This window comes from Hakea prostrata, chromosome 8 (genome assembly GCF_041222555.1).
Source record: "Hakea prostrata isolate BN-2017 chromosome 8, UWA_Hpros_2, whole genome shotgun sequence".
In the NCBI taxonomy this organism is placed as follows: domain Eukaryota; kingdom Viridiplantae; phylum Streptophyta; class Magnoliopsida; order Proteales; family Proteaceae; genus Hakea; species Hakea prostrata.
In genome coordinates this window covers 51,567,556-51,592,950 of record NC_142607.1, presented here as the reverse complement: position 1 = coordinate 51,592,950, position 25,395 = coordinate 51,567,556, and the positions used below count along the sequence as shown (strand labels likewise).

The following is a 25,395-nucleotide window of genomic DNA, read 5'->3' as shown; positions in this document are numbered from 1 at the left end:
GATATTTCGAAAATTCAATAAGTCTTGAAGGAACTTACTCGGGTTTCAAACCGATGCTTTGTGGAAGGAACTCACTCGGATTTTCATCCGATGCCTTGACTTAAGAAATTCCGAAAAAATTCAATAAGTGTTGAAGGACCCACAAGGATTTTCATCTGATGCCTTGTAGTTGGATCTTGTGGTGTATGATGCCCCCAATCAAAAGATAATTTGTTGAAAACCAATAATTGCATTGATTGAGTTGAAATTGGTTACATCACGAACAAAATTGAAATCATCATCAAGGATAAAAAATTTTGAGATGCCTGGCATTCCACGAACGATCCAACTCTTTCTGGGTGTTGACGTTCTTCAGCTTGTAAGCTCCTGAACCGAATGGTTTTACAACCATATAAGGTCCTTCCCAGGAAGGGTCCAGTTTTCTTTGGTGGCGTGGATCTGAAGCTAAGGTATTTCTCAACACCAAATCTCCCGCTAAGTACCGAAGATTCTTTACTCGGGTATTACAATGTGACGCTATCCTTCTTTGATAATGTTGAGTTCGTGCTATTGCCTTTGCCCGAACTTCGTCCAACAAATCAAGACTATCAAGCAGTCCTTGCTTGTTCACTTTTTCTTCGAACTCTCTGTCCCGTAATGTTCCCGCCATTATCTCCACAGGTGCCAACGCTTCGGACCCATATGCTAACCTAAATGGAGTTTCTCCTGTGGGTGTTCGAACCGTAGTTCGATAAGCCTACAGTACATTATGTAGTTCTTCGACCCATAAGGCCTTGTCAGCCTCAAGTCTTCTCTTTATCCCCTCAAGCAGCGTTCGGTTAGTAACTTCTACCTGTCCATTGCTCTGGGGGTATGCCACTGAGGACATACGATGCTCGATCATGTATGTTAGACAAAATTGCTCGAATTGTGGACAGTCGAACTGGGTGCCATGGTCAGTGATGATAATCTTTGGAATCCCAAAGCGATATATGATTGACTCAAACACAAATTTCTCCACTTTTTTCTCAGTGATTGTTGCCAGGGCACTGGCTTCAACCCATTTTGTGAAGTAATCAATTGCTATTATCAGATATTCTCGTCCGCGTGACGCCTTGGTGAATTTGCCCATGATATCAATTCCCCACATCGCGAAGGGGATGGGATCTAGAATCGAGGTCATGGTTTCCGCTGGGCGCTTTGATACTGTAGCATGAATTTGACAATTGCTACATCGACGAACATACTCCATAGCAGCTTCTTGGATCTTAGGCCAATATAACCCAAGTCTTAGAATCTTGTGTGCCAGGGCTCGTCCACCCATGTGAGCTCCACAATTCCTTCATGAGCTTCGGCAAGAGCCGAGTCCGCTCCTTCAGGGCCTAAACATCTCAGAAGGGGTCCAGAATAAGATCTTTTGTATAATCTCCCATTTTGCATGACAAATCTTGCTGGTCGTATCTTGATCAATCTTGCCTCTTTCGGATCCTCAGGTAGTTTGTCATCTCTCAGATATTCAACTATCGGATCCATCCAGCAACGCTCTACTTCAATATAAAAATTTCTTTCTCATGATAACTTGGAAATGTTATCTCTTCAATGTAGACCGAAGGGTCTAGATTTTTTTCTTTGGCATTGACTAATCGGGATAGCTCATCTGCCACTGTGTTTTCTGTCCTCGGAATTTGACATACTTTCAAACTCCTGAATTCTTTTTGAAATGCCTGCACAATCTCTTGATACTTTTGCAAGCGAGGCTCTTTAATACCATACTCCCCTTGGACTTGGTTGACTATAAGTTGAGAGTCACTATAAATAGTAACCTCTACAATTGCCAATGCTTTTGACAACCTATGTCCAACTATCAGGGCTTCATATTATGCCTCGTTATTACTAGCTTCCAATGCAAATCTCAATGCATATCGAATGATAAATCCTGCTGGACTTTTCAATAGAATTCAAGCTGTGAAACCCAGCCCTAACCTTGACCCGGAAACCTTGTTATTTGTAGGTCCGATGACCCGAAGTAAAGTAAGAAGTAAGCTTTGGGCCATCCCAGTAGAGGACTTGGTGTCTGGCTTTGAATCCATGAAAGTTGATGATGAGGTTCTATTTATGGAAACTGAATCCTGATGAAGATCTGATTAGTTGATGGACTTGGAGTGCTCTCTATCTTGGTTTGAAGGCATTTCTACCTATTAGGTAAGTCACTTGACTTGTGTGCAAAACCCCTTTAGGATTGGATTTGATCTGGACCTTCAATTCCCTGTTTTGGTCTTCTTGTTGGTCGCATTGGTCGATCGGGGCCAGTCGACCAATCCACTCGACCAATGAGTGCTGTCTTTGGCAATTAGGTTGTTCTTGCTCTATTTAAGTCCAATCTCGAGTCCACTTCGTATTTGCTGCCTCCAAACTCTCTGGAACGAACCAAAGACCTCTGCAAGTCATCTCTCTTGCATCCTTGGTGTTTTCTTGACGGATCTTCGTCGAAACTCTTCTTTTTGCATCAAAAGGTATGTCTACTCTCTCTTCTTCTCCTCCATCTTTGTTTTTCTTTCCTTTTTGAGTTGAGACAGTAGAAGAGATGCTGCATTCTCTGTTGCAAACATCTCTGAACATGTTCTCATGATCATCCTAAGGATTTGAGGCTAGAATAATGATCTTAACCATGATCATTGCAAGCTTTTGAAGGAATCATGATCAAACCATGATCTAATCTTTGTTAAACTTCTAATCTGAATTCTGATCTCTTTGGATCTTCTATGTTGATCATGTTAGTAGTTAATTACTGTGTTTTCCTTCCATGATCCATAATCTATCAATTTCTAGTTGTTCTCTTCTACCTTACTATGTGTTCTTCATGATGCATGGTAGTTACATATATGGTAGGTTTTATTTCCTTATTTAGATTTATGCTTCTAAGCCTTATTCCATGAAGATCTAAGTATGTTTTCATGATACCTTTACCTGAAGCAATGATCCATCCTCCTATTGTTCTTGTCTTTGTTTTCTATTTCAAATTCATCAAGATCCATGGTTGATTTAATTATGGTAACTTTTTGTTTCCTAATTTGGATCTTGATATCTTGATTGGATTAGTGTTTTGAGGTCCCATATATGTTAGAATACTACTGATGTAGTCTACCCCTTGATTAGTACCCTTTTGAACCACCAAATTCGGATTTCATATCTTAAAACTCTGTTTTTTTAGGTTATCGTCTCGCATTGGTCGACTGATTGGTCGACTGGACCAGTCGACCAATCCACTCGACCAATGAGTACAGCAACTCCGGAATTGGTCTATGTTGGATGTTTTGGTATCTTTTCTGTTAGGGATCTTTCCTAATATGTTGTATATACTTGTTTAGGACCTTCTTCTCAAGTTTGCCGAGATCTTACTTGATTTCTTAGGATTCCTTTGCGAGTTATAAAAGGTAAGGATGGTTATTTCCTTAATTACATAGATAGCATGAATCTAGTTTCTATATTTGAATATCATAGATATGATTCCTAAATTAGATTCTTACAATGATATACTACTGTTGCATAACTTTGATTACAGTAGCATTACTTATTCATATTAAATTGATTCATGTATGATTTACTTACCAATGTTATAAAAGTGATTGTAATTATTGATTTCTTTCCATATATGAAGTTACCATATATGTGATGATATGAATTGATGCATGTGTATGCTTAAGTATGGTTTGGAAAGGAGAGGTGTCCTTTTGACACTTCTGTTCTTGGACTACTACGGGAATATTATGGGATGTTTCCGGAGATGCCCTCTGGACACCTTCCTAAACTGTTGGATGACATATCTAGGATTGTCTAGTAGTGTTTGGCTAGGATGTCCTGTTATGTCGACCCTAATCGGAGGGGTATTGAGACCGAACGACCCGTGGTAGCAATGGGGATTCATGGGCGCTCAAGACCGGTAACCAACCCGTGAGAGGACAGGAATCACATTGTGGGGGCCATTTATTGGTAGGGTTGCATATGGTTAGACTTGGGCTCACGGGCGCTTAAGACCGGTAACCAACCCGTGAGAGGACGTGAGAGCTTCCCGTTTACCATATGTGGATGATCAATAGGGTTGGTGAGTTCGTAGTCAGGGACTATGAGGACTCTAGTGTGAAGGATACCGGAAAGGATCGTCAGGGACGAGGAATGGACGTATCTCTGGATCCGACTTGATGTAACTAAGTAGAAGACTTGCATTTGGCTAGGTTTTACCCCGACATGCGCCAGTATTTATACCAAATGGTTGTGAGAGAGTGTGTTGACTTAACCCCCGCCAAGGTTTGTCCCGAGGGATGAAGGACCCATTACCAATCGGCTGCTCAAGACCGGTGAAATGATCCGTGAGAGAATCCAAGATATCTTAAATGGTTGAGGATGTGAGTGGACTTTCCTAAAGAAGTACGGTGCTATGACTTAAAGCATGTCTGCGCAATAGAGACCAGCATACATAGAGTTAGATTCATTCATTCATTGCTTGTCTCATATCATATTGCATTCATGATTGTTCCGGAATCCCGCCATTTATGTTATTATGGATTTTTAATCGCCTTACTGAGTTTCTTTGAAACTCATTCCTTTATTGTACAATGTTGTTAGACTATCCCGCAGTACCGAGTACTATGACGGTCCCTATGAAGAAGCGCAAGGCGAAGAGGCATATCTCCAGGAAGGTGATTGCGGTTACCACAATTACTCTGAAGATCCCGCGAGTGGTTATGCTCCGTACGATGCTTAGTCCAACCATTGAGTGGAAGCGTCCTTGTGCCATTTATGAGATTTACACTTACAAGGATGTTGTCTATAAAGTGGAGAACAATTTAGTTACCCAATGTACTTGCTACTGGGATTAGGTTTTGTCTAGTTTATTCTTTAGAGCTACTTTTCCGCTGGTTGTAAAGTGGGATTTTTGCCTCACTCTACTTATCTGTTTGATACTCTGATTATATCTATTATTCTGATTCATTTATGATTCATTCTTTCTTTATTGGATCTATGATTTATCTTCCACACTCTTGTTATGATTGTTCATGATTATGTTATTGTTTATGTGGGAGGTTGATCACTCGATACCTGATCTTCGGGCTGTGGATCACACTCTCGGGTATGCCAGATAGGGTACCGGCTGGGAGGGCGTGACACCAGCTCCTGCTCCATCCATATTACTCGAGCCATCCACATATACTTCCCAAATGGTTGGTATTATGGGATCTTCAATAGTGGTCTCCATTGGTGCAGTAGTTTCTACTACAAAATTAGCTAACGCCTGAGCTTTGATTGCCGTTCTGGGTTTAAAGCTCACTTGGAACTCACTGAGTTCGACCGACCAGGCTACCATCCTTCCAGACAATTCAGGTTTATTAAGAACTTTACTAAGAGGGAAAGTCGTAAATACCTCTATTGAATGAGCCTGAAAGTATGGCCGTAGCTTCCTGGCTGCTGTCATGAGAGCTAAAGCCTGCTTCTCGATCTGCAAATATCGTGTCTCCGCATCAAGTAACACATGACTCACATAGTAAATTGGCCACTGTTTCTTATCTTTTTCACGAACAAGTACTGCACTGACCGCTGAAAGGGACGCCGCTAGATATAGCTGTAAGATTTCCCCCTTCTTTGGTCGGGACAAAAGTTGTGGCTGTCCCAGTGCTTCTTTTAACTCCTCGAAAGCTTTCTGGCACTCTTCAGTCCAATTCGCTTCCTTGCTGCCCCTCAAATCTTTGAGTGGTTTGAAGAATGGTAAACATTTCTCCCCAAACTTGGAGATGAAACGATTCAAAGCGGCAATTCTCCCTGTTAAGCACTGCACATCACGAACAATTTTGGGAGCTTCAATGTCAATTAGAGCTTGTATTTGGCTGGATTAGCCTCAATACCCCTCCATGATACCATGAAGCCCAAAAATTTGCCTGAAGAAACTCCAAAGGCACACTTTTCTGGATTCAGCTTCATTTGATATTTTCGCAGCACTGAGAATACTTATGTTAAATCTGCGATATGACTTGCTCTTGTAAAGCTCTTTACTAGCATGTCGTCAACATAAGCTTCAACATTCTTCCCGATTATGTCCTTGAAAATCTTGTTGATGGCCCTCTGATATGTAGCTCCTGCATTTTTCAAGTCAAATGGCATGACTTTGTAATAAAAGCTTTCACGATCAGTCATGAAAGCCGTAAACTTTTCATCATCCTTATTCATAAGGATCTGATTATACCCTGAGTAGGCATCCATGAAACTCAAAGTTTCATATCCTGCAGTCGCATCTATCAAGAGATCAATCCGTGGCAATGGATAGCAATCTTTAGGGCAAGCCTTGTTGAGGTCTGTGTAGTCTGTACACATCCTCCACTTCCCATTCGCCTTTTTGACCATTACCACGTTGGCTAACCAAGTTGGGCATTCAATTGGTTCTATGAAACCAGAATTCTTCAGTGTTTTGACTTCGCCCCAAATGGCCTCGTATTTTTCAATGGAGAAATTTCTCCTTTTCTGGATAACTGGTTTCACCTTTGGATCTATCTAGAGTTTATGCTCTGCGACAACCCGATCAATTCTTGGCATGTCTTCGGCAAACCATGCGAATACATCACTATTTTGTTGAAGAAAAAACTTCAACTCCTCCTTGAACTCCTCCAGCTGCTCAGACCCGATATAAGTAATCTTTTTCTCATCCTCGGTACACAGCTGGATTTGCTCCAGCTTTTCTACTGGCTCGGGCCTTTGCAATTCTGCTTCTTCCCGATCTTCTCAAACTTCTATAGGTAGGGCCGTCACCTTCTTCAGGCCCTCCTTGTCCTTTAAGTAGGCAACATAACATTGCCGAGAGATCCTCTGATCAGAGGAAACTTGACCAATTCCCATGTCAGTCGGGAATTTTATCTTCAGGTGTTTCGTCGAAACAATAGCACCGATCTTGGACAAAGATGGCCGTCCAAGGATAACATTATAAGCTGGAAGTTCCCGAACTACCAAAAAATTGATTCGAATGGTAGTCTCCTTGGGAAAACTTTCAATAGATGAATCTAACTGGACAGATCCTTCCGCTATTGCAGATGATCCTGCAAAGCCATATAAATGCGTGGATGACGGTTCCATCAAATCCTCATCCACCTTCAGCTTTTGATACACTTCCTAAAAAATTAGGTCAGCCGCAAACCCTGTATCAACTAAAACTCTATGTACCTCTCGGCGCGCAATCTCTACCTTGATGACTATGGCATCATCATGAGGTAGACAAACGCCTCTTTCATCCTCCTCGCCAAAGGTGATAGAATCTTCACCATTTGGCCTCTTCCGCTTCTGCGTCTCTCCGGTTCCAACAAATTTAGATTTTGTCTTTAACCTCCAGAGTGATTCAGGTTCTGGGCCTCCGAAAATTGTGAGGATCGGTGATCGAGTAGCATCAATCACCTCCTTACCTTTTTTAGACTCGGAGCCTCCTTCGGTCGTTCTGAACTAACCGAACGATCTCTTTTAGGGGTAGCTTCACGTGGCTCCTCCCTTCTTCTGCTAACAAAATTGGACAAATGTCCCTGAGATATTAATCTCTCAATATCTGCTTTTAAATGACGACAATCATTAGTATAATGACCATATCCTTGTGGAATTGACAATATTTTTCTCAATCCTGTTGTTCCAGGCTTCAAAGGAATTTTGGGTGGCCACTTCAAAATATTTCTCTTTTTGATGATATTTAGAATATCAGCCCGAGGAGTATTCAATGGAGTATACTCACTTTTACCGGGAGATCTCTGCCGCCAAGCCTGAGGCTTTCCAACCCGATCTCGAACATTTTGCTTTGGCTTCTGTTTTTGCTCAGGAGCCTTTTGTTCTTTAGTGGAGGCTTTGTTGTCTCCTTGGCGCGCATCTAAGATCTCCATGACTTCAACCTGCTTTTGGCATCTCTATACCAACTCAGCATAAGTTGTAGGCATATCCTGTAGTAATAGCTCCAGGAGTCTTCGGTTAGTGAGTCCAGTGAATAGAGCAGTTTTAGCTACTTGCTCATCCAAATTCTCTATCTCCATTGTTACTCTATTGAATCTTTTCAGATACTCTCTGATCGATTCACTCTTTCCTTGTCTGATGGTAAACAAGATTTCTTCTGTCTTCTTGACTTGGATTCCACTCTGGAATCGCCTTATGAATTTGCGTGCCAACTCATCAAAGTTTACGATCCTTCCAGATGGGAGGTTCGAAAACCACTTTTTTGCTGCTTCGGTTAAAGATGAACCAAAAACCCTGCAGAGAATTTCATCAGAATTACCTGCAACTGCCATGGTCTGCTGATAATAGCCGATGTGGGCCGTAGGATCTTCGGAGCCATCAAATGTAGAAAAGGTAGGCAAACGGAAGTTGTGGGGAAACTGATATCCCGCAATTGGCTCGGCAAAGGGGGTTTTCCGAATAACTGAATAAATATCCTCAGTTATTCTTCCTCTAGCCAATTGTCCTAGTTTTTGATTGATATTGGCCAATTCCTGACCAATATGAGTCGAGTGATCTTCTGCATTACGATCACGACCTCGAACAACATGATCATCACGAGCTATCCGATCATCACGAATGGCCCGTCCGTCACGAACATTCCGCTCATCGCGAACTGCTCGATCATCACGAACGGTTTGTCTAATAGTCGGTGAGTGAGTCCTCACTCCTGTATCCAACCTTGTATTTGAATCGGTCGTACTTTCCTGTGGTTTGTCAAACCGATCGTCCCGCCTAGGTTGATCGTCGATTCTCCTAGGCCCTCGGTCACCTTCGCGAAAGTTCTGACCGATATTCTGATCTTCAGTAAATCTTTGATCCCGTGGCAATACACGCCTCCCTGAATCGCGATGATCAGGTTCTTGTGGTAATACCACTCGTCTGGTTAGCACACAGAGTGCTTGGCTCACCTCCAAAAGTTGAATCTTTACCTGATTCAATTGATCTTGGAATGTCCCCAGAGGATCATGTCCTCCTTGACCACCATCTACCTCAAGAGGAGGTAGACTTCCCTGGGGAATATCTGGATTTTTCTCTCCAGGAATTTGAACACCAGTATCACGTTGTGCAGCAGCGGCTGCGGCTGCTGCCGATCTAGTCACCATAGCTTTATAAGTCTTTCCCATAGACGGCGCCAAATGATGCGTCCAAAATCTGCTCAGCCCTTAGATCTCCTTGTGATGACCTGCAAAACGAAAGCGTCAGATGTGGCCCGACCGCTGGGGTCGGGAGTCCACCTCCGAAGGCTAAGTCAGTTGATGAACTTAATCACAAATGGCTATGTTAGACGCATAGAGCTAATGAATGAAAAACTGGGAAAGTGATCTAGATCGTAAGCCTATGATAGTTTACGTCTACCAGTGTGTATATGGATCTGAGTCCTCCTTACCTCGTAGGTAAGTAAGGTTTATATAGAGTGTACCTTCGAATCTTCTTCGTTGGATGCATTTGAGCCTTCTTTGGATAGTCGTTGGATCCTAACAATTAGATCCGTTGAGCAATAGACTTCTACTAGTTTGAACTAGTAGAGGACTCCTGAGATAACCTCACTGTTATTCAATGATTATCCCTTCAATAATGATAAGTGACAGCCGCCAAGTTGTGTCTGCCATCATTAGGGTAACTAACCTAATCCATAAGTCGGATTAGGGCGTGCCTGTTGCCGATTTAGTTTTCTTCCTCAGCAAGCTATCTTCTGGACTCGGCTCGCTCGGAAGCAAGTCGATTCCCTTCGTCTCGACCGGGGTGGAGGGTCAAACCGAGTACGAACCAGGTTCGATCATATTTCCTCCGTATCAGTAGTGAATTCTTCACTAAGAAAGGGAGAAAATTGCCTCTCAATACTTGTATTAATTTACTTCTACGTTGTGTTTATGGATTCCTATATCAAGGAAATGGCAGAATAAAAGATTCAGTAGGAAGTGGTGAAGATTGCCTTAGAGGACAGTAGACAATACTAGGGAACTCAGTGTCCATCAGATGAATCGATACCGATCAATTACATCACATGGATCAATTCAAACTCTAACTCCAAATTCACCACCCAGACTCCTTGAATCACGATAGGTTGTGGTTTTGGGGCAGGCATGATTGTCGCTCATCTTTGGATTGATTCCCTCATGCTGCTCTATTTCTCTTAGATTCATATTAAAATTTTCCAAGGAGATTGATGCTTCTACCATTGATATTTGCGTTGTTGTCATTGCCTTCAATGTAATTAGGATCCTTATCTATATTGTCATTACTATTCTTCTAATGGTCATTTCGTCTATAAGGGATCCTTCCTGCAATTTTTTGTTCTTTCAACTAATTATTCAGATTCAGTGGCTAACTGACCTTCAAGAAGATATCCACTGCTTGATAAAGGTCGTCGTCCACCTTCCTTGCTACCTTTGGCACTAGATTGGTGATTTCGATAAACTTGGATATAATGAGTTCCCCATAAGTTGCAATCTCACCAAGATAAGCATCCACCGTCTTCACAACCCTTTGAATGATTGGATCAGATCTCACTGAGATCACAGGTGTTGAAAACCTCCACACTCCTTCTCAACGAAACTAGAGATAATCCTGCGAAGCTCTGCAAATCAAACAAAGTCTCTCCATCATAATTGAATGTCAAGACCAAAAGATCGTCTACAATGACATGCTCCATAATAGCAGAGATTACTTTTTCCAAGTCATTCCTCCAACTGATTGAAGTGCTCAAGAAAATTGCAGAGCATAGCAGGTGGTAGAGGAAGTTCACAGGAAAGGCCGCTTTCTCTTGCAAAAACAGAGCGACGATGGATCCCAAAAGATCATGTTGTTGATTCTAGAGTTCCTGATCGTTTGGATCAGACAATGAGAAGTTGTCAGTATGGTTCTATATGAGATCCGGAAAAGATCTTTCATGTTCGACCAGATCGAAGCCTGACTGAGAAAAACTTAGTCCCTTGGCCCGAGCACAAAGCTATCGAGACCAAGTGACTGGGGGCTTATGTTATGGACAATTCGTAATAGACCTACCGAGGTCGACCAAAGAAGAACCGGACCGATCAAACCTTGGTTGGACCACGAATAAACATATGAAACAAAGGCACTAAGCAACATCAACAATATGAATCATATCCAACCTCCTTAATGATAGGGATAAGGATCCTGAGTAAGTCTAATAGTTTGAATTGCTATTAGAGTCCAGATCAAACTCCATGACTACAATCCAACTCAGCGGATAAGATTCCTCCTCTCCTCTAGGAAGTTAACAACAATTATAGAGTTTAAGTTGAACTCCATCACCGCATACCCACCTACTAAGCTATAAATACTCATACCTTCACCATTATTAGGTATGCACTGTTGGGTTACTCTATTTAGCATTGAGAGCTCTACAAGTTGTTTTCTTTTTCTAAAGCTATGTGCTTCCACTGACTTGATTGTCAGAGACGTTCCTCAACCAACTCGGTCTAGCAATTTTTTTGCAGGTTGTTTACTTGCGCTGCTGAACAAATTTTTGCAACAATAGATAGGTAAATCTATATAAACTGTAAACCTATTTTAACCAAAGGTAATTGAGTTCAACCCACTTCAATAGGTGTAAATCATCTTCTTCTTTAGCTCTACAACTTTTTGGATCAGGGCCTTGAATATCACACCATTTGTCTTATTGAAGGTGCGGATTTGAATTAAAAGGTTAATCCCAAGTTAACTTGGATGGTCAATTTTGAAGCAATAAGTTTAGAGTGATCAATGTTTACAACAACGACAATAACAATATGCCTTGTCTCAACTAAATCCGGGTTATATGGATTCTTGCCCTAAAATCAGTTCTATTTGAGGCTATACTGGATACAAGGCCTAAACTATTCATATCCTTCTCACCATTTCTCCTAAGGTTATCTTAGGTTTGACCCTAGCTTTTTTAGTTCCTTCAATTTGGATTATATCACTTCTTCATACAGGGGCATTTATAAGCCTACTTTTTCAAAGCTTATCACTTATGAACTAAAATAAGACATATGTAGATAATTTTAAGGGGCATAATTTAGTTCCTTTTTCATTTATATTATTTTTTTGGGCATTCGGTTTGAACTTTATTTTTCTAATTTGATAATAAGACATAGGTATTAATTTTTTTTCAAAAATTATTTTAAAAGATATAAAATAGAAAGAAAGATAATACAATGAAATGATGGCTAAAATGAGTTTGCAAAAAGAGAGAATTTTTAAGAGTTGTTATGAAAGAGATATGACAGTATTGGAACAATAGATTACCCAAAAAAAAAAGGGGCAATATTGGACAATAGAATAGATGAAGGAGAGGAACATTAATAACCAAAAACGTTGAAAATCCAAGTGGCAGTCATTGTTGATGATGTGTCTACGGGTTACCACTTTCTATTCATCATCATCACCCAAAACTTAGTGGTTCACAACCCTAAGTCACGGTCGGGATATTACATGCATAATCATTGTGTGATTCTTCTATATCTATGTATAATATTTCATTATCATTGATGCGTCACAGTTATATTTCTGATTCCGACTAAGCCTCCTCTTGATCTCGGGACAATGAGTCCTGTTAAAAAAGTTAGATGTAGGCCGGCTCGTGTGCCGGGCAATCGCCTCAGATGGCTAAGTCAAACAGTGAACAAGTTAAGATCTAGTGCAAGAGCTACACAAGATTATGTTCAGAATGTATTCGATGCTTACTGGAGGGGTGAGTCCTTGCTTTTATACTGTGTGTATTACCTTTTCTATATTTGGTAAGTTTTCCTGATGAGGGCTATTGTCTCTCCTGAGATTGTGCTCCCCTTTTGTTGGTCCCACACAATCATCCCTTAGTTGACCTTCCATCTTGAGTGTTGTTGCCAAATAAGTCCTGTGGACGTAGAGCCTTGACTCTGCCGGTCGGCAACAGTCCCGACCGAGAGTCCCGATCAGCCTCAGACTGGGCTTAAGCCAGTCGGGTAGAAATCTCCCCGTATCACAAGCCCTCTATCCCGTACGGTGTTTGCACCATGCGAGATAGCCTTTGGGAGATTCATTGTTGGGTGCATTTATTACCCTTGTGTGAAGTGACTAGCCATTATGCTAACGTTTTCCTTAAAGTTCGTGTCTAGCCCGATGTTGCTACATCAAATATCAGAGCTTATTGTCATTATGGCGGCCTCAGGAAGACGAAACATCCCCTTTTTTGGACCATTGATCTAGTAACGCCGCAACCGTTCGATCGAGACTAATAATGCCTCTTCCGGTAGTATAAATACCCCCTTCTTTGTTTCAATCCATCGTTTTCATAGCTCTCGATCAAGATTTGCTCCTGATTAAGTTTCGAGTTTCTCCAATCTTCTAAAAGTAAGTTTTCTATCCCAACTATGGTGCCAAAGAAACCCAAGTCGAGTTTGAGAGGTTTTAGGTTTCAGCCTCGTGTTCCCGTCCCGATCCATCGTGAAAGAAAATGTCGTCGGGATGAGGGTTACTTGAGTGAAGGTGATAGTGATCAAATAAGGGGTGTTAACTTAAACGAGGACTGTCTAAAAGACTTACATGAATAGTCCTCGGATGATGAGCGAACCCATGACTCGAGCGAAAGTTCTCCCGATGATGACCTCAGGGCCTATTATGAGATATTAGACATGAATCACGCCCAAGATACAGTCCCAATTGCTGAGGCCCGAAGGGATGAAGTTTTGGGTGGAGGGAATCAGGAGGCTTTTGTCTGTTGTTGCCTCTGATTCTGCTACTCTTTCTGCCTAGAGTGCTCTAAGGCCAGAATCCACGGCCACCTCTCAGGATCCTCCTGCTTCGTCTTCCTGCGTCTTCCTAAGGCCAAAATCTTCGGCTACCTCTCGGGATCCTCCTGCTTCGTCTTCCCATGTCTTTCTTCCTAGAATGAAGGGCCCTCCCCGTCCGCCTTTTCAACGTCCCAGTGGTTTCCAAGGGGCCATTCCTTGTAAGCCCGATAGAAGGACCTTAGATGAAGATGTGTTAGCCTTGGCGAAGTCACAGCCCCTGACTCCTTGGCATGTGGATTTTGTCCAGAATTCTTCAAGACCCGAGTTTTATCCCTGCTCTCTTTCTTCTGCCGACCTAGATAGGTTTCTTTTTAGTTTCAATATACCTGAGGGTTATGAAGTTATCATCCCGAGGGGTCATGAGAGGGTGAACAGTCCCCCGACTGGTTTTTACCCTTTGTATTATGATGCCTTCATTGGGGGGCTTCGTCTTCCTTTGCACAAACTTTTTCTTGACATACTGAATTACTATGCCATCAACCCGGCCAACTTAAGCCCCAATAGTTGGCGCAATATTATTGGTTTTGTTGGGTTCTGCCATAATATTGGTGTCTTCTCGACCTTCGGTTTATTCCACCACTATTATTCTTTGCACCCTCACACCCAGTGGAGCTGGTTTTACTTTGCAAAGAGGGTGTCCACTTCCCTTGAATTTCAGGGAATTTCATAAAAAAAAGATAGTCTCCCCTCCACGACCAAAAAGTGGAGGGAATTTTTCTTATTCTTTCGTCCTCCTTCTCCCGAGCCTTTTATTACTGATTTTCAAGAGAGGTCAAGGGATGATATTGAAGCTTTGAATGCCCCTTTTGACCTGGATCCCGACAAAAGAAAGGGTCGGTATTATTAACCAGGTGGAAGGGGACTAGTTTGCAGTCCATGGTTATTCCATGGAGTATGTGTTTGTGCTCCAATTGTGGGGCTTTTCTCTGGGTGAGCTTTCGTTTCATTTGCCTTTACTTTGTATTCCGCGTTCTAACATGATTATATTGCTTTGTTGTGCAATGTCTATAGACGTCCCGACTGAGGATCTCTTGAAGATGGCGACCAGGGGCATGGTTGAGGCCCAAAGGAGGAAGCCCCCTTCCAAGACAAAGCCCTCTGCTCAAGGTGTGGTTGTGGCCAAGCCTTCTGTAGCTGCGGCTCAGCCTTCTGCTGCGGCAATCGGGACTGTAAGGAGTCCCAAGAGGAAAGTGGCTCCTGCTCCTAGTGGGGGAAGAGGGGCAACAGTGGAGATTCCTCGCCCCCCGGCAAAAGAGTTCGGATTCTCAAGCCCGAGTCTCGCATTGAGCCGACCTCCACTTCACAGATGGTCGAGCTTGACTCAGTTTTTGGTGACCCGAGCGTCGCTGAGCGGTGGGTCGAGGGTGCCACCCTCTAGGCTGATCGGGAGTATTTGAAGAATCTCCTGAATAAAGAGTTCTTTGCAGATGGATACAAGTGATCTTTCTTCCCTTCTGATTTTGTTTTTTGCGTTTTAGCTACTCTTGACTAATGCTTTTTCTTCAAGTATCTGGTCGGGGCAGCTCATTGCTTTGCCGAGGCCCTAAGTCAGGCTCGTGATCAGTCCGAATAACTGAAGCTTTCTGAGCAACTTCATCAGAAGGCCAATAATAGCTCTGCCTAGGCGAAGAAGGAGCTTGAGGAGGCTTGGGTGCAAATTGCTAAGCTGAAGAAAGAGAAGAACGACCTTTCCAAAAGTAAAGGAAAATACAAGGGAAAGGTCAGTATGCTCGAGAAGAAACTCGGGAAAGCTACCGAGGACTTGGTGAGCTCTCAGGCTCTCCTGGCTGAGGAGAAGGAGAGGTAAGCTCATATGAGCAAGGCGTTCGAGGAATTGAAGGCCAAAGAGTCTCAAAGTTCTAAGAGGGAGGTGATGTATTTCGTGAGTAAATAGTTCAAAGATTTAACATTGGCTCTTTCTGCTTCCGCCTTCAAGAAAGGATTGAGACATGCCTTCAGGTTTACCCTCGAGCAGACTACACTCCTGGATCCCAAAAAGTTGCAAAATATTATGGATCCGAAGTTTTATGACAAGCTCCATCTTCCCTGGCCAGAAGATATTCTCGAGCTTCCTGTTCTCGAGTATCCTGATCCTGTGGATTATATTGATCTTCTTCCCGAGAAGCAGCCTGAGGATAAGACTGAGGATGAGGCCAAGGATGAAGAGCCCGAGAATTCTCAAGCTGGGGATGAAGTTAGAGGACCCCCGACCAACACCATTGTTGACACTAACGTGTCAAATGAAGGTTTGGTCGAGCAGCCTGCTGAGGGAAGATCTTCCCCAAGCCCATCCGTCAAGGATGACTGAGCTGTTCGGGATAGAATGCGTGTGACAATCCAAGATGGCCATCAACTCATTGGTAAGTTGATGGCTTTCGATCAGCACATGAACCTTGCTCTTGGCGACTGCAAAGTGTTCGAAAATGCTTCAATATATCAATCACTAAGTTTCGAACTTTGCCGGTGTGATCTTGTTGAAGTCTTTATGTCCTGAGGCATGTAACTCCTCATTCATGAGTCATGTAACTAGCTGTATCCCGATCGATGTAACTCCTTGTTCCCGAGTCATGTTATTAGCTGTATCCCGAGCCATGTAATTTCTAGAAGCATATTTTTTAAAGAAATTTAACTTACTCTATAATTGTTGCGTTAAATTTAACTTATTTTGTCTTTTTGAAATTTACTCGGGAGTAAAGCTATGGATTTTTGTGTTGTCTTTTATTTGCCTTAAAAAAGTACCAAGTCCTTAAGAAAGGTGCAAGGTGGCCGGGTTAGGCCCAGAATCCTTTATTTGGCTTAACAAAGAATCAAGTCCTTAAGAAAGGTGCAAAGTGACTGGGTTAGACCCCAATCCTTTATTGTCTTAACAAAGAATCAAGTCCTTAAGAAAGGTGCAAGGTGACTGGGGTAGACCCCGAATCCTTTATTTGTCTTAAAAAAGAGCTAAGACCTTTAAGAAAGGTGCAAGGGGACTGGGTTAGACCCCGAATCCTTTATTTGTCTTAACAAAGAGCTAAGTCCTTAAGAAAGGTGCAAGGTGACCGGGTTAGACCCTGAATCCTTTATTTGTCTTAACAAAGAGCTAAGTCCTTAAGAAAGGTGCAAGGTGGCCAGGTTAGACCCCGAATCCTTTATTTGTCTTAAAAAAGAGCTAAGTCCTTTAAGAAAGGTGTAGTTCCGAATCCTTTATTTGAAAAGATACAAAACTACTGATAAAATCTTCTCAGGCTGGTGGAGTTCCATAACCGATCAATCAGTTTTCCCGTTATTGGCTCTTTCAATCGGTATGCTCCCGATTTTGTTTCTTTGTCAATGATGTATGGCCCTTCCCACGTTGGAGTTAACTTTCCTTGATTCCTGGGGTCGGAAGCCCCAGTCCTTCTTAATACCAAATCTCTCGATCAAAATCTTCGGTCTTTCACTCGGGAATTGTAGTACTAAGCTACCCTCTTCTGATACATTTGATTTCTTTGTTGAACTCTTTCTCGGGTTTCCTTTAGGAAATCCAAATTTTCCCTTAGACCCTGGTCATTTTGCTTTTCATCGAAGGCGTTGTAGCAGAATGACCCGGCTAAAACTTCTACGGGAGCTAAAGCTTCGATTCCATATGCAAGGCAAAGGGTGTTTCTCCTGTTGGGGTTCAGGTTGTGGTTCGGTATGACCATAGGACACTCGGAAGTTCTTCAACCCAAAGTGCCCAACTATCATCTAATTTTTTTTATCCCGTCTAGCAGTGTCCTATTCGTGACTTCAACTTGTCCGTTGCTTTGTGGGTAAGCTACTGAAGCACACCGATGTTTAATGTGGTACCTTTCACAGAAAGCTTTGAAACCCGACCCTTCAAATTGTCTTCCATTGTCAGTCACAAGGACCCGAGGTATTCCAAACCTGTAGATTATCTTCTCGTCAAAGAACTTCTCCTTTTGCTTTTCTGTGATAGAGGCCAAGGGTTCCGCCTCGACCCATTTCGTAAACTAGCCAATGTCAACGACAAGATATTCTCGGTTTCTTGAAGCTTTTGGCAATTTTCCAATCAGGTCCATTCCTCACATTGCAAAAGGTGTCGGGCTAGAAATGGGTGACAGTGGCACTACTGGTACTTTCAGGACAGTTGCATGCCTTTGACATTGTTCACATTTGCGAACATACTCATGAGCGTCTTTTTGCAAGGTCAGCCAGTATATTCCCGAACGTAGTACTTTTTGTGCCAATGCCTTTCCGCCTATGTGAGTGCCACAAATATCTTCGTGGACTTCTGCCAAGGCATAAGAAGCTCGGGAAGGTCCAACGCATCTTAGGAGAGGCTCAGTGAAGGATCTTCTGTATAATTGACCATCTATGATGGTGAAGTGGATAGCTTAATTCCTAATCCTCTGGGCTTCTTTTGGATCAGCCGAGAGCTCATTATCTTTTAGATAAGTAATCAAGGGTGTCCTCCAGTCGGGATCAATGCTAACCTCAAGGACTTCAGATCCTTGTGTGCTCGGGTAGTCTAATTCTTCAATGTAAACTGTTGAATCCAAATTGTTGTAATTGGCTAAAGATAGCCGGGAGAGTTCATCTGCCCTTTCATTTTCTTTTCTGGGTATCTGAAGGAAAGTTACCCGATCGAAAATGTTTGGAGTTGCTCGACCTTTGCCACGTACTTCGCCATTTGCTCATCTTTCGCATTGTATTCTCCCTTGATTTGATTTATAACAAGCTGAGAGTCACTTCTTACTTCTAACTCTCGGGCTCTAAGTGCTCGGGCTACCCGTAGACCTGCAAGAACAGCTTCGTATTTGGCTTCGTTATATGAGGCCGAGAAATTAAATCTCAATGCATAGCAAACCGTTAAGTCCCCAGGACTTTGAAGAGTCAAGACCTGCTCAGAACCAAAGCTGCTACTTGATCCATCTACATGTAAAATCCATAGGTCTGACATCGCAATTGCTATCCTTTGGTCTTTGCCTTGTGGTAAGCTATTTTCCATAATGAAGTCAGCCAAAACCCGAGCTTTTATGGTTGTTCTCGGTTTGAACTCGATCTGATACTCGCTAAGCTCAACTGCCCACCCGACCATTCTTCCAGCTACATTGGGTCTTTGTAGAATCTTCTTGAGGGGGAAGTTGGTTGGGACTATGATTGGGTGAGCTTGAAAGTAAGGCCTCAGTTTTCGTGAGGCTACCAAGAGTGCCAAAGCCTGCTTATGAATGTCCAGGTACCTTGTTTCTACATCGATAAGTACGTGACTCACATAATAAACTGGGTTTTGTGTTGTTTCTCCTTTTACCAACACAGTGCTCACTGCAATAAGTGAAACAGCAAGGTAGACCATCAAATTCTCCCCGGTTACCAGTTGCGCTAAGACAGGGGTTGTCCCAAGTGAATTTTTTAACTCTTCGAATGCCTTCTAGCATTCATCCGTCCAAGTGATTTCTCCTAAGCCTGTTGTGGCCTTTAATGCTTTGAAAAAAGAATTACATTTTTCTCCCGCTCGGGATATGAACCGGTTTAGCGCTACCACTCTTCTAGTTAGGCATTGAATTTCTTTTATCGTTCTGGGAGGTTGCATTTCAATCAGGGCTTGGATCTTCTCGGGATTAGCTTCAATTCCCCTCTGGGAAACCATGAATCCAAGAAACTTCCAGGATGATACTCTGAAAGCACATTTCTCGGGATTCAGGTGCATTTGATATGTCCTTAAGACATCGAAAGTTTCTTCCAGGTCTGTTAAATGCTATGCCTGAACTAGACTTTTCATGAGCATATCATCAACGTAAACTTCCAAGTTCCTCCCAATCTGGTCTCGAAATATTTTGTTGACAACTCTTTGGTATGTGGTGCCTGCATTTTTTAAACCGAACGGCATCATCCGGTAATAGTAACTCTCTTGATCAATCATGAAGGAAGTATGCTTCTCGTCCTCCTGACTCATTAGAATCTGGTTGTATCCCGAATAGGCGTCCATGAAATTGAGAACTTCATGTCTGAACGTTGCATCGATCAGCAGGTCAATCCTCGGCAGAGGGTAGGAATCCTTCGGGCAAGCCTTATTCAGGTATGTGTAGTTAGTACACATCCTCCATTTCCCGTTCGCCTTCTTGACCATTACAACATTTGCCAACCAGGTTGGGCACTCGATTGGTTCAATGAATCTTGATTTCTCAAGTTTCTTAGTTTATGCTCTAATGGCCTCATGTATCTCCTTCGAGAAATTTCTTCTTCTTTGGATGACCGAGGTAGCATCCTTTTAAATCCAAAGCTTGTGTTCTGCCACTGTGAAATCCAGCCCAAACTTAGCTAGGGCACCCTATCTGTTTTGGGTAAAGAAGGGTTTGTTTAAATGTTGACTTTGAAGTTGGACCGTGATTTCAGTTTTGTTTAAATGTTGATTTGAAGTTTGACCGTGATTTCAGTTTTACTATCTTTGAAAATCTTAGGAAGCCATGTCAGACCATTCTCTTAGGGTTGATCCAATGTCCCAAAATGAGGGATGATGTCTTTGTGGGCCATCTCAGTAGAAGATATGGTGTTTGACCCAAAACCCATGGATATTGATGATGGTGTTTCCTTATGGAAACTTTAATTGATTTGGTGTTGAACTACTCACTAGTGAAGAAGAACTTGGTTGATGGACTTAAAGCTTAGTTGGACCTGGTTTGAAGACATCCCTCCATACTAGGTAAGTAGTATGATGCGTTGAAAGAAGCCCATCCAAAAATATTGAAGTTAGGCCCATTAAATCCCTATTTTTGAACAAGCTGTCTAGGCAGTGGCATTTTCGTAATTTTCTGTTTTGAAGGTTTTTAAAAGCTTTATTTCTTTTAATTTCGTGGTAAACATTCCCACTAGGTTTCTAACTCTCTATGGAACGTGGAAAGGACCTTAGACCTTCCTTTTTGGCAACCAATCAATCAGCAGGGTCAATTTGGTCAGTTTGGTGAAATCCTAGTAATTCTTGGACTCTGTGTGCTATTTAAAGAGGGGGAACTCCATGTTTTTCAATCCCAATCTGTTCTAAACCTTTGGAGAACGTGGGAAGAGCCCTAGGTCCTCTCCTTCGAAGCCAAGAAAGACCCTCAAACATCTGTTCAGATTTCTACATCGGTTTCTCTTCTAAAAGGTTAGTATTCAATTCGTTTCTTCTTTAATTCATTCTTTCTTCACTACTTCTGATATTCTGATTATGAGAAGCGTATTACACTGCTGTAATGACCTCTTCTCTAATTCTTTTAGCCCTAGAGTGAATTCCCCAATTCACTCTATGTTCTTGAAGCCATATGGCGATGATTCTTGAATTTGATTCCACCAACAATCTTGATGATACTTTCCCTGAATTTTCTACCTATCTTTATGATTGTGGGGAAGGTCTCATACAATTACCATGACCTTCCCTTGTGTCCTCATGATTGAGGAGTTGATCCTTGTTTTTCCTTGGACCAATTGGCAACCCTTCTATTTTCTATTAATTCATTGGATCCTCCCCAAGACTTTCTTTATTATGAATTCTTTATCTTTATTCCCTAGGGTGAATCCTTATTCTCCCTAGTCTTCCCATGAGATATTAGGATTTCTTTCCTTTGAATTTATTTACATTCTTTTCTCTCATTAGTACACCCTTCCTATTTCCATTCTTGATTTTGAAATATTAATGAGATGTTCCTTTATCTATCTTGGGTTGTTTTTGTAATAGTTAATTATGGGTAACTCTCATGGGAGGTAACCAACTCTTATGAGAGGTAACCATACCTGAGACCCTAATGTTCTTTTATCTGTTGGAAACTTCCCAACACCTTTTCAGATTGTGCATTCTTTGTTTCTCTTTTCCTAGGGTGAATCTTGATTACCCCTAGCCTTTCAATGAGAGCCATCAGTTTTGTTCTGAATCTGCGCACCGAAGAAGGGTGAATTAGTTGAAATAGCTAATGAACTCTTCTGCTCAATCCGAATATATTTCCCAAAACTAGACTTCTTGATGGACTTGTAGGAGAAAACCTCACTCAATTTGACCCCATATAACCTTTCAAATCCATGTCCGAAGTTGCTGAACTATGTCTGTCAAATCCTGCTTGCGCATCAAAGAAGATGAGCTTAGTTGGTGGACCTAATGAACTCCAATTCTTGATCTGAAAGTATTTCTGGAAACTAGACTTCTTGATTGACTCGTAGAAGAAAACCTCACTCAATTTGACCCTGTATAGCCCTCCGAATCCCTGTTTGAACCTTGCTGTTCTGATTGGTCGATTCATTGGTCGATTGGACCAACAGACCAATCAATCGACCAATGGTGTCTGAATTTACCAATTTGGTCCTATCTCTTCTATTTAAGTCTAATCTCGGGAATACTCCACCTCCTATGCCTCCTAAGCCTCTGGAATGAGTTAGAACCCTAATCTAATCAAATCCCTTGCATTCCTTGGTGATCTCTCTCAAGACTTGAAGTAATCTTCTTCCTCTTGCATCAAAGGTATGATTTCACTCACTCTGTCTTCTATCTCTGATTTTCTTTCTTTTATTCTATTCTTCATTGAGATCAGAAAGATGATGAAGCATTCTTGTAATCATCAATTCTCTGATCTCATTCTATTCTTTGAGATCTATGATCATCATCATGATCTCAACCCCAGCCAGTTGAATTCTTGAAACCCTAACCTTTGAAACCCTAACCTTGTGTGGTCATCCAGAGAACCTTTGGTAACCTCCCATGGGAGGGAAACCTCATGGGTAATATTTCTAGTAACCTAAACTATAATTTCTATGATTTTCTTGTTATAATTGGCAAATCATTAATTCCCTTTCATTCTATGATCTCAACCTTTTTATGGGAACCATAAGGTTGAAACCCTAATTTCTTGGGTTAAATCAAGAACCCATCTTTTGACCATGACTTGATGATTTTATCTTCCCATATGATTCTAATACATCCTAGGAAGTTCCCCTTCGAATTTCGGATCAATCCGACTTCAAACGAAGAAGTTATGGCCAAAACAATTTTCATTATTCCGTACTGACTTGATTGGTCGACTCATTGGTCGACTGGGTCACTAGACCAAGGCAATCGACCAATGAAGTCAGTAGCTTCAATTTTCACTCGATTTGATTCGTTTGCTCTCTGATCTTTTAGGTATCTTTCCTAATGTTGTATCTATGCTTGTTAGGGGTTCATTTGCCATGTTTGGTGTCTCTCTCTTTGATCTTTGGATTATCTTCGGCGATAATCAAGTAAGGACAGTTGATTCCTTAACTACATAGATTGCTTGTTCTCTGGTTTCTACTTTATGAAACTATGAGATTACCTACTGTTATTGTATTTTAATTCTGATCTCCTACTGTGGGAACAGTAGCACTTGTTTATATCATCTTTTTCATTATTTATGTTATATGAATTACTTATTACTTCTTAATCTGATGTTGCTTTTACATTCTCTTTTATATGATGAACTACTGGTTGTGTATGTCATGACTGTTTTGAGAATGTGTTTGCTTAAGTTTGGTTTGGGATTGGGAAGTGTCCTTTTGACGCTTCTGTCCTTGGACATCGGAGGGAATAGTATGGGATGTTCTCCTAAGATGCCCATCGACGCTTTCCCGAATCAATGATTGTCATACCTAGGGATGTCTAGCAGTGTTTGGCTAGGATATACCCCTGTTATATCAAACCCGATTCGGAAGGGTATTGAGACCGAACGACCCGTGGCAGCAATGGGGATTCACGGGCGCTCAAGACCGGTGAGTTATATCCGTGAGAGGACGGGAATCACATTGCGGGGGCCATTTATTGGAGGGTTGCATATGGCTAGACTTGGGCTCATGGGCGCTTGAGACCGGTGAGTTATATCCGTGAGAGGACATGAGAGCTTCCCGTTTACCATATGTGGATAACCAATAGGGTTGATGAGTCCGGTGAGTAATATCCGTGACTCTAGTGTGAAGGATACCGGAAAGGATCCCGAGAGGCGAGGAATGGAAGTATCTGGAACTGACTTGATGTAACTGAGTAGATGACTTGCATTGGGCTAGGCTTTTCCCTGACATGCGCCGGTACTTATGCCAAATGGTTGTGAGAGAGTGTGTTGACTTAACCCCCTACCATGGTTTGTCTGAGAGGGATGCCCGGACCCACTACCAACAGGAGCCGTATGCGTGACCTTCCCAAATAAGTACGGTGCTATGACTTAAAGCATGTTTGCCATAGAGACCAGCATACATAGAGTTTAGATGCATACATACATTGTTTGTTTCATATTGCATTGCATCTTGTTATGGTTTGCTTCCATGTTATTTATGTTGTTATGGATTAACTTGCCTTACTGAGTTTCTTTGGAAACTCATTCCTTTTTTTTGTACAATTTGTTGTTAGACTTCTCTACAGGTTTGGATTTCTTTGACGGCCCGTATGAGGAAGCGCAAGGTGAAGAAGATGAAGACTGAAGAACAAGAAGAGCTGACTGAAGATGTGGATTAGATATCTTTTGTTTCTTCTAGACTTATCTTTTACTTTACTTGTATTAGCTTAGAGCTTTACTTAGATTTCGATCTACCTTCCGCATATGTTTGTGGAGTATAATTCCGCTATACTCTACAGTTGTCTTTTGATTTGGTATCTTGTTGTTCCGCACTCTGATATTCTATAGTGATCCTTCTGAGATCCTTTCTTGACTTTTATTATAAATTACTTGAACATTATGATTTGTTCTTGCTTTTGATTATGTTATTGTGCAAAATGGATATGATCGTTCCTAAACTTGATCTTTTGGGCTGTGGATCACACTCTCGGGTATGCCAGCTAGGGTACCGGCTGGGAGGATGTGACAGCCACCCTCCTGTCTTTCCAGGCACGTCATTTGCCAACCATGCGAAGATGTCAGAATTGTTGTACAAGAACTTAGTCAGTTCCTTTTTGAAGTCTTCGAGTTGTTCGGATCCAATAAACATCCCCTGGTCGGGTAGATCCTGACTTAGTTGGATTCTTTCCAGTTTCTCGACCGGTTCTGCTCTTTGCATATTTTCTTCATCTCGATCGTCACAGACTTCAATGGTTAAGGCACTTCCTGAGCTTTCTAACCTCCGTTTTTGCTTTAGATAATTCACATAACATTGTCGGGAGGTAGATTGATCAGAATTGCACTCGCCCACCCCAGCATCAGTCGGGAACTTAAGTTTCATGTATCAGGGGGACACGACCGCCTCTAGTGCATTAAGGGTTGGTTGTCCCAGAATCACATTGTACGCAGATAGGTCTTTTACAACCATGAAATTGACCCGTTCAAGTGTGTCCTGAGGTGACGTCCCAATATTTAGATCCAAATGGATTGTTCCTTCCACTATCGTTGAAGATCCTACGAAGCCATAAAGAGGTGTCGTGGACAGGGTGAGAAGGCCGTCAGCCAAATTTAATCTTTTGAAGGCCTCATACAACATTAGGTCGACTGAGGAACCTATGTCAACTAGGACTCGGTGAACCTCCCGATTGGAAATATTCACTTTAATAATGATTGCATCATCATTAGGTGCTAGTACCCCGTTCAAATCATCATCAGTGAACATTATAGGTTTTGGGCACATTGGATTTTTCCTCTTTTTTGGTAAATGAATAGCTCCCACGAATTGGGCCTTCTATTTTGCCTTCCTGATTGACTCCATAGTCGGG

General features: G+C 42.0%; 1 protein-coding gene across 1 annotated transcript; it reads right to left on the bottom strand.

Moving 5' to 3' along the window:
• Positions 1–18,363: 18,363 nt before the first annotated feature.
• Positions 18,364–19,080, bottom strand: LOC149008486 (uncharacterized). The gene has a single exon (XM_089167244.1). It carries the CDS (start codon positions 19,078–19,080, stop codon positions 18,364–18,366), a length of 717 nt encoding a protein of 238 aa, XP_089023370.1.
• Positions 19,081–25,395: the final 6,315 nt, after the last annotated feature.

Coding starts and splice junctions, on each gene's coding strand:
- LOC149008486 (XM_089167244.1), bottom strand. CDS start 19,080: ATGGTCTACCTTGCTGTTTCACTTATTGCAGTGAGCACTGTGTTGGTA.